Source organism: Carya illinoinensis, chromosome 6 (assembly GCF_018687715.1).
Source record: "Carya illinoinensis cultivar Pawnee chromosome 6, C.illinoinensisPawnee_v1, whole genome shotgun sequence".
Classification (NCBI taxonomy): domain Eukaryota; kingdom Viridiplantae; phylum Streptophyta; class Magnoliopsida; order Fagales; family Juglandaceae; genus Carya; species Carya illinoinensis.
Genome location: NC_056757.1, coordinates 7231565 through 7247479, shown reverse-complemented (window position 1 = coordinate 7247479; position 15915 = coordinate 7231565). Strand labels below are relative to the sequence as shown.

Sequence of the window (15915 nt, the reverse complement as noted above, 5' to 3'; positions counted from 1 at the left end):
GCAAGTTTTACATCCTTTTATACTATATATAAATTACTCTTACCAAAAAGCTTGCATGTAGCGAAAGTTTTATTCCAACAGTTTGGACGATGATCAGTAGTATTGATCTCTAATTTATAATTGAAAGATTTAGCTCGTTATTTTATATTTCATATATAATTTTTTAATTTTTAATTTTAATTTTTCTCTTATCAAATATATATACAATAATATTAATTATGAGTATAAAGAATTTTAAATTTAATAAATATAAATAAAATATATATAAATATAATGTAAAAATATTATCTAGAAGAAGGGACTGGTGCGAAAAGTTGGTAGTTCGTGGGAAGACAAAGGAAAGATCGCGGCGCGATCATAACCAAATTTAAAATAAAGGTAAGATAGCAAGGCACGTTTTGCCAAGGCGGAAGAAAATCTTTTCTAGAGATTTTTTAAATAAAATTAATTAGTCAATAGTCTAACGATTAGGGGACTATGCGTAGGGCTGGTTCGGTTAATAAAAACGTATTATTTAGATTGAGAGGTTATAATAATTAGGTGCTATTAGCAGCAAACTCAAAAACAAAGAAATGCTTTTGTAAGAACACTGCTGAATAATTTTACATCTTATATATGATTTTTCAATTTTTTCTTTTTATTAAATATATAATATATTGATAATAAATAAAAATATTCAATTAATTTTAAATGAACTTGTATACTGTAAGAGCAACCTTATTAATTCTAAATTCTTCTTTTTTCTTTTTCTTTTAAATTTATTAATATATTTATATATATTTGTTATTCCTACTCTTTTATCAAAACTAAAAAAAATATCATAAAAATAAAATTTTCTTACTTTTATTAAGGTAAAGCAATTATATTTTTAAATCTTTCAATAATATTAAATAATAAATTATTTTTTACTAAATATTTAATTAATTTTTATTAACCAGCACACATTTCTACAGTGCTATGTACAATTTTAAATTCTTAATAATTATATAATTTTAGTTTTTTTATTCCAAATTTAATTATATATTTCAAATATTCCTTACTAACTTTTAAAGTTTAACCGTTACGTAATATTATTGGTAGAAAAAAGCAATTTTTTGACAAAAATTTATATTATTCTTAAAAAAAAGATAAAAAAGTGAATAATTAAGATTGTAAAAAAAAGTGGAAAGAAAAAATAATAAAAAAATAAAGAAAAATTATATCAATGGAATATAAAAACAATAAGATTGAGGTTAGGAAGTTTTACGGGTTGTTTAGATATAAAAAGCTTTTGAATTCATCTTATTTTTTTGTTATAATTTTTTAAAAATTTCACGTAAATTAAAATACGATAAATAATTTAATTTTTCGAATTTAAAGTACAAATAATAGCAAAATAATGAGACTTATTTTTTATAACTTTTTATAAAATATTTATATAAGACTATATTTGAGATTTGTAACATTCGTTAGATGCTACGCGCGATGCCGACAAGTTGTACGGCCCTTTCACCTATTCTCTATAAATAGCAACTTCGAAGAACGAATTATGGCGCAGTGTGCACACATTACAGAGTCTGCTAAGAACCATTTTCTTGCCATGGCAGCACCAACTCAGTCTCTGGTATTCACAGTACGAAGGGCTAAGCCCGAGTTAATTTCTCCAGCTAAGCCCACACCCTACGAGTTCAAACAACTTTCTGATATCGACGATCAAGAGACTCTTCGATGTCAAATCCCGGGGATACAATTTTATAGACACGATCCCTCGATGCAAGGGAGAGACCCGGTGAAAGTCATCAGAGAGGCACTTGCTCAAACACTTGTGTTTTACTACCCATTTGCAGGTAGGCTTAGAGAAGGGCCTGGAAGGAAACTTGTAGTAGAATGCACCGGTGAGGGTGTCGTATTCATCGAGGCAGATGCCGATGTTACACTTGAGCAGTTTGGTGATGCTCTTCGACCTCCATTCCCGTGCTTGGAGGAGCTTCTTTTTGAACCTGCAGGCTCTGGACGGATTCTTCATTGCCCATTACTGCTTATTCAGGTACAAATTCTGCCATGGAACTCGGGAATTTTTTTAGTTTTCCCCCCCATAGTTGATCATGTGTTATTATCTTCATGACTTGCATGCAGGTGACGCGGCTTAAATGCGGCGGGTTCATCTTCGGACTACGCCTCAATCACACGATGAGCGATGGCGCTGGTGTGGTCCAGTTCATGATAGCCGTGGGCGAGTTGGCGCGGGGAGCGGGTGCCCCTTCCGTCTTACCCGTATGGCAGAGACATCTCTTAAATGCGAGGGACCCAACACGGTTGACATGCACGCACCGCGAGTACGACGAGGTGATCGACACCAAGGGTGGCAACATCACTCCGCTCGAGGACATGGTTAGTCGCTCCTTCTTTTTTGGCCGTACCGAGGTGTCCGCCATCCGTAGGTTTGTGCCGCATCACCTGAGCCAGTCCACAACCTTTGAGGTGATCATCGCATGCCTTTGGCGATGCCGCACCATCGCACTCCAGTTCGACAGCAACGAGGAGGTGCGCATGATGTCCGTCGTCAACGCGCGTAAAATGTTCAATCCTCCGTTACCGAGCGGTTACTACGGCAACGTTATTGCGTACCCAGCAGCAGTCACGACTGCCGGAAAGCTCTGCGAGAACACTAATTTGGGTTATGCTTTGGAATTGGTGAGGAAGGCAAAAGAAGAGGTGAACGAGGAGTATTTGAGGTCGGTGGCAGATCTAATGGCGATCAGAGGCCGGCCGGTCCTCACGGTGGTGGGGACATTCTGTGTTTCGGATAACACACGTGCCGGGTTTGGCAAGGTGGACTTTGGGTGGGGCAAGCCAGCTTATGGTGGGCCAGCAGAATGTGTTGCGAGAGGCATTCCTAGAACGGGGAGCTTCTATATTCCTTGTAAGAATAGTAAAGGAGAGGAAGGGATAGCCGTGGGAATTTGCTTGCCAGTCCCAGCAATGGAAATATTCGTCAAGGAGTTGGATTTTTTTCTGAAAAACACGCCGGAGAGGCAAGAAATCCACTTTTAATGCGTCTAAACTGTGAACCTAACTCATGTTCAACGTACGGCCGTCGGAAGGGAAGTCGTTCCAATAAATGTGAAAGAAAAATGCTGCTATGCTTTCTGAGCTAGCTTCACCGTTCATGTAATTAAATTTTATTTTTAATTTCTTTTTAACTTGATGATTAAAGAAATAATTTTTAATAAATTGATATATTTTTATATTTTTTTAAATATTTAAATATATTTAAAAAATATATAAAAAAAATTATATTAAAGACACGGCAAGCCAGCAGTTTAAGTGAGGCAGCACACTGGCATCACCCAAGGGTGAAATTCAAAATTTCCTGTGTAGCAGTCCCGACTCCCCATTTCATCTGAAAAATCCCACTCTTACCGATAATACAGATAGAAAGAAAGTAGGAATTGACTGTACTTTTTTAATTAATAATTAAAAAAATATTTTGTAATTTTTTAAATATTCAAAATATTTAAAAATATTATTAAAAATAAAAATTTACAATGATAGTGAGATTCTCTATATACGTACAGTTCCATTTTATTATTTTTCAAGGAAAAAGTTAAACCTATCCAAATTTTTTCAATGAATTTTTATTATTTAATAATTAATAAATTTTTTAAAAATAAATATAGAAATTTTTTGAAATAATTCAAAATTTCATATAAAATTAAAAATAAAAAATGGCCACAATTACTGCCCATTTTTCAAAGAGTTTGAGGAGACTTATTTGAAAAAGAAATGTTTAGAATTCTGACAATGAATTGGTGTATTTTTTTCGAGATATTGTTTTTGTTTTTATTTAATAATAAAATAAATAATTTTTGTTGATGTTGTAAATTTTATTTTCACAAAAAAAAAAAAAAAAAAAGAAATTCCACTCGTAAAGACACAAATTTGTCAAGTCAATATGTAACCGGTCCTTTGGTAGTTTGTCCATTTATAAGCCATACCAGCCCTGCTAGGTACAATCGTTGGATGTAGTCGCCGTGCAGTCGGTTGACGTCAGCATCTATTAAAAATAAAAATAAAAATCTCATTTACCGTCTTCTTCTCATTTTGTTTAAAGAAAATTAAAACAAAGTTCATCGCAGCTTCTTCCCATTCAGTCCAACCTATCCATCGAGAAGTAGTGGATTCTGTGTTATTTTTTTTTTAATTCTCTAAAAACCATTACGTGAGTTTGAGCTATCCATCTAGATGATGTCAGTTGGCGTCTGGGTTTAAGCTTGAATGAAGCGGAAGAGGGTTTCAATCGTTTGGCATCTCTTAAAGATGGAGATTCGATCTAGGCAGTTCGGCTTTGGCTATGGCTTTGGAGTTGGCTATACATGGCCTTACCAGGAATAGCTTTAAGATCGTAATCGGAAGAAGATGAAAAAAAATCAAACTAAGTCTAAAAAATAGAGGGAAATCGAAAGTTTGCCAAAAATTCTGAGATTGATTTTACACAGATCTATTCTAAAAAATTTTCAAGAAAAGTTTCAATACATGATGAAAAGAGAAACAACACATTCAAAAAACTCTCCTACCTAGGAAACCCACGGTGAACAAATCACAGGGCTAACCCAATGTCCCTTCCTCTTCCTAACCCAGAGAACTTTAATCAAAATCTCCAGAGCCACTTGAATGCGTTGTTTCCCTTCAATACTCAAAATTTATGCTCCAAAAAATGAACTCCTCAATTTCCTTCTCTAGACAAAGTTTAACTCTAAACCGTGTTTAACTCTCAATCAAAGCACATCCAAAAAAATCACCCCTTTCTTGCTGCTTTCCCCATTGAAAGTCTCCTCCTGATCATCCTTCTTCACATCTCGATCAATACCTGAAATGGGTTTTCCTCTAACACGAACGGATCCACCAAGAACCCCTCTTCTCCTTGCCAACCACTACGGTCACATGTCGGCCAGTGAGCCAATCAGTCTTCGTATTCTCCTCGAACCCACAAACCAAATCCACAAACCCACTCGAATTCAACATGATCTGCAGAAATGAGAGCTACAGTGCAGTGAATCAGATGAACAAGGTTGTAATAAGCAAGGGAAAAACTCAGGAGCTATAGTTCTTCTAGTTGGGCCTCATTTCTGTCGGCACTAACGAGTGGGGGAAGAGAAAGGTCAAACGGAGATGGAGATGCAAGGAGGGAGGGAGGGGGGAGTGAAATTGAAATAGAGATGAAGATGGAAGGAAATGGAGAGTAAAAAAATAAATAGATGAAAACGCACCGTTTTATTAGATGATGTAGGCAAACCGCTTGTAAGCCGGTTAAACCCAGCGCTTGCATCTAGCATTTTTATTTCATTTAAGACGGTGCTATGTCCGCCGACCGCTGGGAGCTATAGTTAATTAATGGATCCTGCTACCTCCATCGCCCATAGCAGTCTAGCACCATTGGAGCTACGGTTAGACATAAGTAAATTTTTATTTTTTTTGTTATTTATATATATTTTTAATATTTTTAATTTTTTTTAAAAAAATTTACAGTATTATTAAAAAAAATTTCTTAATCAGGAAGTAAAAATATTTTTATTTTTTTAATTTTTTTCTCTTATCAAATATATAATATATGGATGATGAGTAAAAGAACTCAATTAGTTTAAAAAAATAAACCTAAATTTTTAAAAAAATAATAATAATATGTATGATTTGTTATGTGTGGGAATGATGAGTAGTAAAACTCTATCTAATTTTTCTACACCACACACCATGACGTGGCAAATTTGGTTTGGATGCCACTTCACGTTCACAGCCCCCAACTTTCTTCTGCTCGTGCTTCTCTCTATGAAAAACAAAAACCTTGCCTGATCTCTCAAGGAGAGAGATTAAGGTTCTATTTGGATAATTACTACTATTTATTATTTATAACTAATTTTTAAATACTTTTTATTATTTATTATTATTATTATTTAATATCTAATTATTATTTATAGAATGATTACTTAAATGAGAGAGTGGAGATCTTTCGGAGAACAATACTTCTAAGGATAGTCGGGAATTGCAACTGCGGGAGAATCATCCAATAAAATATGCCATGTTAGCCGAGTGTTTATAAATAAAAAAGAAAAAAAGAGAGACCCAAATAGAAATAGAAGATAAATGCAGAGTAGAGATAATCTTTTTCTTGCTCTTCGCTGATGGGTGTCTTCATTATCCAAGGGATCGAATGCTTTGGAGCTTCTCTTTGTCGTTGGCTAGTGAGCTTATCATTGCCGTCGTACTAAGCTAAAAGCATAATACCTTGTCTTCACCGTCGCTCAAACCCGAGCTTCCATTGTATTCCATAGCACAGTAAGTCAAATGGAAAGATACCTCCTCTTTGTCAGAGCTAAAGACTATCTTCATTAAAGGATGAGCTAACTTCATAGAGCTTGTTGTCGACAAGTTGTTGCACATTGAGGCCAGGAAAAAGCAAGGAATAAATCTGCTACACTTCATCTCTCTTAGTTGGGTAAAAATTTCTCCCTTCCTTTGTTTTGACCTGTTGCTACATTGGTAGATTTGTGATAATCCTCTTATATTGCTTGGAGTTTCTCAGCTTTAATCTATCAAAAAATGTAGGATTTATTGAAGACTATAGGGATCCAAACCAGCCATCTATGACCCGTTAACAAAAATAACTCAACTTTATTTGTTTCTCCGCTTTAATCTATCCCACAATGTAGAATTTGTTGAAGTGTAGATCTTGGACATTATAGATAAATAATACAAGGAAAGTGAAAGAAGGCAAACCATATATTTGCTAGCTTGTTCTGCCAGGTTCCAAGAGTTGATCTTGTGATAAAAAATATTATTGTTTAGATAAAGAATATCAATACTTCCCTTATATTTGCTGGCTTACAAAAACCTCTCATTTCCAATTAATTTCAAACATTTACTTATCTTGTGGAAAGCCTAACAAAAGCACAATATTTGAATTAACTGACTTTGACCCTAAATGGTTTCAACAAACTGAAAGGGATAAATTACAAAATAACCAAAAATTAATGGTACAAAGAGTTGAAATATTAGAAACCACTTAAGATTGTGCAAACATATGAAAAGACAAATTTCCAATGTTTTCCCTCATTCCTTGTCACAGCCTCATATAATTCTCTTCCCCTACCCTTATTATTTCGCAGATTTTCTTCTCAATGAAGTCTTGATGCAGTTTGTTATAGTCTTCTAATCAATGTTTCGTTTGTATGATGAATAGGGATGACTACATATGTTTATGTAATTTTCTAAAAAAAAATAACAATAGAGAGTGCAGCAAGTTTCTACTTTTCATCTTTGATTTCAAAAAATATAAGACAAGAAAAAACAAAACAAATAGTGAAAGGCCCAGTTGTTATGTGCATGATTGTGGACAATCTACAATCTATAATCTAATTGAAAGAAGACCATAATAAATTAATTATATACATGCAGGGGAGCTAACCCAATTTGGTGCCTATGGAGTCCAACACTCCTTTGACTCATAAAAATGTACATGAAGAAAGCAACAAGGGCAATCAATTCTGGAACTCGGCACTTGCTTAAATTAGTAGCTTAAAACCATTTTTTCCTTCCTCTTTTATTCAGAGATGCCCTAATCCCTCCACCCAAAAATTATGTCAATTTACTATGATCCTTTAGAGAGGCCATAATCCCTTCCTCTTATTCAGAGAGGCCCTAATGCCTATAAAAAAGATATTGACTTTTAGGATTTTAAAATCCCACAAAAACATAACTCACTACAACATAACTAGTCTTTTACTGCGTTTTTCTTTCCTGCGGCTATTTTTCGTGGCAAAATTTCATTCACTTTATTATCATATAAAGAGTTAACTACGACTATATCTACCGCTGGAAAGAAATATTATTTTTGGCGTTTTCTATGTGCAGCAAATCTAATCGCCGAAGTGAGAGAACGTTTAAGTGACTTTTTGGCATTTGAGAATGGGTTTACTACTGGAGAATTAAACTGTTGCCGTAAATTTATTCAACATGGAGCTATTGCCGCGATACCGGTTCGCTGCAATAAAGTTGGGCCAGGGGCGTCTGCACTTAGCGCTGCAATAAGCGTCTGGGAGAGCTATTACGGCGAAATATCTAGCGCCGCAACAAACAGGGGTATTTAATTGAGATGATGCGATGGTCACCCTAGCTGCAGCAGATTTTCCCCAAATTTCTCCCCTGCTACGCCGACGATTCCATCTTGACGAGTAGCTGCACCGTCGGTCGTCAGGCCGTCGCCTTTGCTGCCGGAGTCGTCTCCGATACCTGGTAATCATATATTCTAAACCTTAATTTCTTCCGTCCAGCTGTTCGTCGTCTCTCTCTCTCTCTCTCTCTTGTTCAACCCTCTCTCTCCCTAGGCTGCCCCAGTACCTTGATTCGGCATGCTCCCCACCGTGTTGCCATAGCAGCCGGCCATCCTATTTTCAGCCAACGCAACTCTGGTAATTACCTCTAGGCCTAGAGAGATGGTTAATTAGTTAAATTAGTTAATTTAAAATCGTGGAATGTGAATGATAGCTTCAATAGATCGGTGCAACTTTCTTGCTTGACTCATTCAAAGTCTAATTTAGAAAGAGGAAATTAAAATGCACAAAGAAACAAACAACAACCCGGTTGAATTACTGCTCTAGTCTAAAAGCTTAATTGCCCTGTTTTTTATTTTAAATTTTAACTGGTTTGTCAATTACCCTTTCTTGTAATTACCATTTGAAGCTTGCTTAAATTACAAGGTAATATAGGAATTATAGAAGATCTCTTGAGTGGGTTTTTGATGCAAGTGGTCATATCTAACTTTTTCTTTCAGATCTGTAGATCAATTAGGACGTTCAAATATCTTAGTTTGTGAATTAAATTGACATATTTCTGAATGATCAAAGTGTATTCATTTTAAGATATCGATCACTGTTTTGTTGTAGAAATACCTAATGCTTTAGGCTTAGAGGAAATTCCCAAACCTTTTTGAAAATTTCAAGAACAATCTAAATTATCATATATAGTTATAATAAAAAAGAGACAAATTTAGCACTAGAAAATGAAAAAGTACTAATCAAAACGTGATAGATTGCAAAGAAGGAAACATGTTATCTATGACCCCAACAAATGCCCCAAACAACTTAATAGAGAGTAATACTGTACGATCTTGTCTAGTTCAATGTAAATACTATTTGTATAATGTAAGATTACTAGCTAGCTTGGACATAACCAGCAAGCTAGCTAGCTTTGGACATAACCAGCAAAATATTGGACAGCAAAATCTAATGCCCGGTTGTGGTGCCTAAATTATCAGTACTTTTTTGTTGCTGTCCAATATTTTGGACATAAATATTGGACAGCAACCTAGCAAGCTTGCTAGCTAACTTGACTAACAAGCAAAAGCTTACTGATACATAGACTAACTAGCACGCTAGCTAGCTTGCTGTTCAATTTCTTCTTGCATGATTCAATTTCGACTAGGACAATCTTCTTTCAGCAATTTTTATTTCCAGCTATTGACTCAATATTGACAGATAATTTAGGCAATGTTTATACTATCTTTTGTTGAGGCTTTTTGTTGTCTCATAGCTCTATATTCTTTGAATGGTCTGATTATATAAATGCTGTGTACCAATCCTATATGAATTGTCATAAAAATGAGGCATGTAAAGACTTGAGTTATGTGAATGCACCGGTGAATATGAGTGTGAAGTATGTGATTAAAAGAATTACAATCATATAGAGAAGCAGGATCACTATCTCATATTTGTGTGTTGATGACAGACTTTAATATTGTCCCAAATATTATGGCATTTCATATTGGTCATTTCTTTTGCTCATGGTATATTATAGAAGACTATACCCGCGTAGCGTAACATGTTAGAGAAAGCATTGGTCATGATTTTAACACGTGACATATATATCTTGTAGAAGGACTTCTCTATTGGAATGTTCAATTGACAGATCTGTCCAGTCATACAATCCTTTGTTGTGGCATGTTTTATGTGATGTACATATAACTTATGCCCGAATTATCTGCTAAAAATATGTTTTTGGCATGTTTGATTCGAGGCAAAATTGGAATTAGTGACGTGTAAATAGACTTAAATGATGGGTGTTTGAAACCATTAATTTATTTGTTCTTATATTGTTTAATTAATCACTTTTACCTACCTAGATTAATTATTTCATTGATTTACTTAAGGTTTCATTCATACCCCTTAATCGATTGACACAGAAAAATGGACAAGAATTAGATGCACGTGCCAAATAGGTTTACCTCACGTGAATATGGTGAAGGGATTAACACTCTCCTCACCATGGCAAAGACCCATGCACCTGGACAAACTACCATAAGGTGTCCATGTCGGAGATGCCGAAATAACCTATTCCTACCATTCAATGAAGTTGAAGATCATCTATTCACGATAGGTATTGATCCTACTTATACACATTGGATATTCCATGGGGAGTGTGATAGTTGGAGTGTCCATGAGTCAGACAATGTCTTTCAATAGTGCTAATGAATCTCATGATTTTATTGATCACTGGAAAACACTTACGGGCTGGGGGTGTTGCTTTTCTTTGATAAATACTTGTGGGCCCGGGGTCGAGTACTCACTTTGATATGTTGTTGTTTTATTGGTTTTACAGTTTTCAGACTCTGTAAAGATGATATATATTAATGTGATTCTTTATACTCTAGAACCTGAAAATGTATGTGCTTTGCCATTTATGTAAAATATTGGGTGGGTAACATCATGCTGTTTTTACAGGTGTTATCCTTCATGTGGCCTAAGTGGGAAAATGTATGAATCGTTTGCTGATCATCGCTTCCAGCAAGGTCAACCACAAATTTGTACTGGGGAATTTTCACTTCTTGTAGTTGGCTTCACAGTAATGGCGTGAGAGCTCAAGGAACTATTGTTGTACTGGGGAGGCTTTATTGTATTTCCTAGTGTTGTAAACTGCTTGTACGATGAAAAAAGGGAAACCCTTTCATGTTGAATGCTTCAAATTATTTAAATATGTATTCATGTAGGCAATGGTCTGATTCGAGTACTCCCCAAGATTTTGAACTTGCTTATGGTTCATGAATTGAAAATATGGATTATGCAGGGATGTATTATTAAATTGCAGGATTTATCTCATTTTAATGTGGATATGCAAGTCATGTTATGTTTTTATTTTTAAAGTGAGATGGTGGCAGAGGTTGATCATGTACCCTCCATCTAGGTCCGTAATTTAAAGGCCATGATAAATGCATGTACCCAAACAGCCATACAGTACCCGTACAGAAAAATGCAACGATTTTTGGCATGATAATTACTACTGGTGATCATCCGACGATACTATATATATAGTGATCTGCTATGCGTGATTTGAGCTCAGATGATATAGTATTCCTTCAACTACTATGTGAGATAGTATTAAGTGGGATAGTCTTTGAAAAAAAAAATGTAACATACATGAGTAGTTGAAGAAATTGACTATATATGTTAATTAGTTGCAGTGATATTGCATATGTAATTGATGTCCAGATTATGTCTATAAATAGAGGCATTTAAATAATCAATTAAGTGGTGTTTTGAAGAAGAGAATAGTCATATATATCACCATGGCATATTTGAGGAAATATTGAAAGTGTTTATCTATTATTTTCATGGGTATAATCATTCTTTTAGGTGTACAACAAGTGACCTATAATCCACACCATCCAACACGCCTTTCTTGATCAACTACCATTTTTAAATGTCCTATATATTCTACTAGAAGTTTATATTAATACTAATGATTTATCTGCATTTGTAATTTAATTGTATCATATATATAATGATATAGATATAGAATATTGATATATTTAGAAATGTAGAATAATTAGTATCATATATATAATTGTCCAGCCAATATATGATTTAATTTAATTGTATCATATATATAATTGTACGTATCACTTTTAGTTGCCGCTAGTATATAGAATAATGATATATTTAGAAATGTGCAGATATTGATAGTTCTTTAGAGCATCATTCAATGGATTAGCCTAAGCTAAAAGACACATTTGATAAATGTAAGATGAATGTTGACTATTCCATTCACATAAATCTCTATATTAGAATATCTATCAACCACAAAATATTTAATAGTAAAATAATATACGATGAATTTCACTTTGGTTATATCATTCAAATCCTCATATTGGATTATTTATTTATTCATTATATAGTAATACAACATCTATACTATATAGTATGCATAAATTTATAGAATGATAAATATCCATAATAAATTATACATGAGAAGCCTGACGGAGATATATGTATTACGTACGCTTAAAAATTATTATATTATTATATAATACTAATGATTATCATGATTGTCCAGCCAATATATTTCCAAAGCTCTATTGTTAAAAACTTGTTAGCAAATACACGTGTGATGATATAGATTATCCAAAATATTATTTGAATATAAAGTATGTACATTAATTATATGGAGATACTGAATAATAAATTTTCTTATATTCATACTATCTGATATATTTTACATACATCTCATATTGTGCATGTTAAGGTTCAGACGTGTCTTCCCCACATAACTTGTAAATACGGTTGCTCAACATCACTGCTACTTAGTACAGAAGCTGCTGGCCAGCAAATTATGGCTAACTGCGACTGATGGATGTCGATTTATCTCACCTACTACTAGTACTGAATCTACTAACTAGAGCCAGGGCAAAGCGCGGGAGATGAGCACAATAGCAAGCGGGAAAGCAAATTTTCATTACCTATACGAGGATCAGTATAGCTATCAAACCAGAGCATATTGGGTATATTTCCTCAAGTTTCTGCTGGGTGGAGCATTTCGGCTTGGTGGAGCATAAAGTTGGGTTGCAAAATTCTGCAAGCTTGTACCCTCCATTAATTCTACTTGTAGAGAGAGAGGAGGTACATCACCATTCTGTCCAGCCGCCGTGCTTCATTATCCAGGCTCTCTTGCTTTCCATCTTAGGAGTTGTTCTATTTAAGTTGCTTCATGCTTTATCGGGCTCTAGTTGAACATTTGAATTTTGTGCATTTCGAGTTGCAATTGCTTCCATCCTTTGGGTCTTTTTAGTGTCAACTACAAAACTGTTAGCTGAAGTAGTATACAGTTTACTCATTATATATTTACTTGCTTCTCTTTTCTTGACTTCTCATGAGTACCATAGTGCCTTCGCAATGAGTCACACACAGAGAGGGAGAGGAGTGTTGCAGCCCATTGGACGAAACCCACATCCAGAACCAGCAGGTTGGACTTTGAGAGACGAAGCTGAAGTGGACTCTGATGATTCCACTCAACCCCCAGATGAGTTGAATCCATCATTTTTGCATCCATCTACTACTCCTGCAAAGGTGAATACAGGAGTGAATACAACAGGCCGGCAATGGTAAGTATATTGGACATATATTTATTAAGGGATTAATAAATAATACACAACAAAGAGGTATAATATACATGGTTTATTTATTTAACTGCTGACTGTTTGTGTTGCTGGTATAGTACCAAACACTAGTAAACGTGTAAGAGGTGTAGCCAAAGGTATAGAGTTTGAGAGGATGCGAAAGTATGGCAAGATACCACTTGAAATCAAAGATGGGAAGATAGGTCCATCATGTAACAATAGGATAGTATACACAACTCGAGTGACATGGATCATTAAGCACTACGCAGAAATGAGACATATTAGCTGGAGTGTTGTCGATGCAAAGGAGAAAGAGGAGTTGTCTGAACGTGTTCGAGTATGGCTCTGATATACTTTTTATTGTCATATGCTCTGTTTTTAGTAATAACTTTAGATAATTAGAATTTTCCAAAGAAATGGTAGAGAGGCACAATACAAGAATGTTGAATGTCTGGGTGAATCTGTAATATGAACAGAGTTTTCCTGCTTATTATAACTTATATATCTACAATCTGAACTTGAAAATGTGAATTGAAAATAAATGAAGCTTGCTTTTTAGGATAGGTAAAATAATGAAGCTTGTTGTATGAGTTAAAAAAGTTAATGGGTTATTTCAGTTTTTGGAAGATACTTAGAGAAAAATATTGGTCTGCTGGTTTATGAGTTATTCAGACATTTGTGCAAATAGTCTCCTAAAAAGCAATATTGATCGGTTATTAACTCAATGAAATTGATAGGTTGATTTTGTCCTTGATTGGACAAAAAAAAATCATCAGCGGACTGTCACAAGTCAGCTATCCCGTGCATACAATGCATTTCATTACAAGCTACACAGAAAATACTTGAGTTATGCAACACATGCAGAGGCACTAGCTAATGGAGGTGGGTTGGTAGGGCAGCCAGTCTGGGAGTGGTTATGCAATCGGTGGGGGAGTGATTCATTCAAGGTAAGACACTATATATTCATCAAGAAATTCATGTCATTAACTAAATATGTGGCTGACTTGCAAAAATAACTTGTTCGAGTAGGAATTAGCATTAAATGAAAAGCTACACTAAAGAACTTTGTGGCATGTACTTACAAATCATGTTTAATTGTAAGACAAAATATCCAAGCTATGATAATGAAAATGATGTATATATATGTTATTTTTTATTTACCTTTTGTAGGGACATGGATAATGGTAAATATATCACTGCTACATGTTTGTTTATCTGATTTTGGCTCAAGGATATGAAAGTGTAATCAAATTTCATGTGCAAGATAACTTCATAAATAGTACAAAAATGATTCCTTCATGCTAAGCAAGAAATAAGAACTGTATTGAACTCCTATGGACAGGCCTCTCCGTTGGTTTCTTATGGGAAAGATGGAAGCTAACATAGACTAGTGAGTTGTATGCAAGCTGTGCATAGTACTTCAGATCCTATTGTTCATGTTTGGCATGTGATCTATTATGTTTCTAGAAATGTTATAAATTACTTTATAATATCCCGAAACAACATAACTATCCTATTGGCATGCATTCATAACAACTCAAGCAAACTGAAAATTTATGTTTTGTTGCAGAAAATGTCCAGTCAAAACAAAGAAAATAGGAGTAAACAAAAGGTCAACCATACAAGCGGAAGGACATCATTTGTTGTACTAATGGAGAGGAAGGTATTGCAATAATTTTAATATCCTATATGTTGTGGCTCAAAGATGTGGGTCAATATTTTGAATACTATATTAATTCCATGGTGTTTTTATGTTCAAGTAGAAAGACAAGAATTTGATTGATTTCTACAAAGATGTGCATTGGTCAAGCAAAAAGGGCAGATTTATCACACCAACCACATAAGACAATTATGTGAGCATATTTCTAATTTAAGCAACTACCTGCACTAGTATTATCACACCAACTACACTGGACATAATATATTTGCACATAAGTACTTGTGTAAGCTTATAAGTTAAGTTGTTAGTGAAATGATGGTAATGGTGGATCTGATTCATGCAACAGAATCAGATGGTTGAAAAGATGAATGCGAAAGAACCAGATGCTCGCACAGATGACGCTGCAGCAACCATATTTAGGGAGGTTTTGGGACATAGACCAGGATATTCCAGAGGGCTGGGCCATTATGTGATGCCAGAATCTCCTAAAGTACCTGGAGTACCCAATGAGGAGTATGAACGACTTGTCGAGGAAAATGAACAAAATAGAAAAAATTCAGAGTATTACCAAAATTGCCTGAAAGAGATTGAAACTGGTCTAATGGCTATGCAGGAGAATATACGAGAATATGAAACACGTGTAAACATGAGAATGACAGATATGGAGACAGAATTAGAGTCTCAAAGAGAGACTTATGCTGCAATTCTTTAAGCATCTGCTGCAAGCTAGCAGTACCTACTATTTTTTTTTTTGTCACACTTTTACTAACCTATTTTGATGAAGTTGTGGTGGGGAGATATTGGTATAGTAGCATTACTTTTGTCTACCATTATT

At 34.7% G+C, this 15915-nt stretch overlaps 1 protein-coding gene and 1 long non-coding RNA gene across 4 annotated transcripts; both read left to right on the top strand.

Moving 5' to 3' along the window:
* The first annotated feature begins 1513 nt into the window (after positions 1 to 1513).
* LOC122312541 (benzyl alcohol O-benzoyltransferase-like) lies at positions 1514 to 3229 on the top strand. The gene is made up of 2 exons (XM_043127187.1): positions 1514 to 2026; positions 2116 to 3229. Exons 1-2 carry the CDS (start codon positions 1529 to 1531, stop codon positions 3031 to 3033), a joined length of 1416 nt encoding a protein of 471 aa, XP_042983121.1. The 5' UTR covers positions 1514 to 1528; the 3' UTR covers positions 3034 to 3229.
* A 2778-nt stretch (positions 3230 to 6007) lies between these two features.
* Positions 6008 to 11114, top strand: LOC122312542. Of its 3 annotated transcripts, XR_006243209.1 has the most exons (5): positions 6008 to 6472; positions 7888 to 8268; positions 8361 to 8444; positions 10214 to 10407; positions 10752 to 11114. It is a non-coding gene; the product is annotated as an uncharacterized LOC122312542 (long non-coding RNA). The 3 variants fall into 3 exon arrangements; XR_006243210.1 differs by lacking the exon at positions 8361 to 8444 and having other exon boundaries at positions 6011 to 6472; XR_006243208.1 differs by lacking the exons at positions 8361 to 8444; positions 10214 to 10407 and having other exon boundaries at positions 6015 to 6472.
* Positions 11115 to 15915: the final 4801 nt, after the last annotated feature.

Bases quoted from the DNA above. Each gene is read 5' to 3' on its own strand.
- LOC122312541 (XM_043127187.1), top strand. From the start codon at position 1,529: ATGGCGCAGTGTGCACACATTACAGAGTCTGCTAAGAACCATTTTCTT. The intron at 2,027-2,115 runs GTACAAATTCTG...ACTTGCATGCAG, and splicing joins GCCCATTACTGCTTATTCAG to GTGACGCGGCTTAAATGCGG.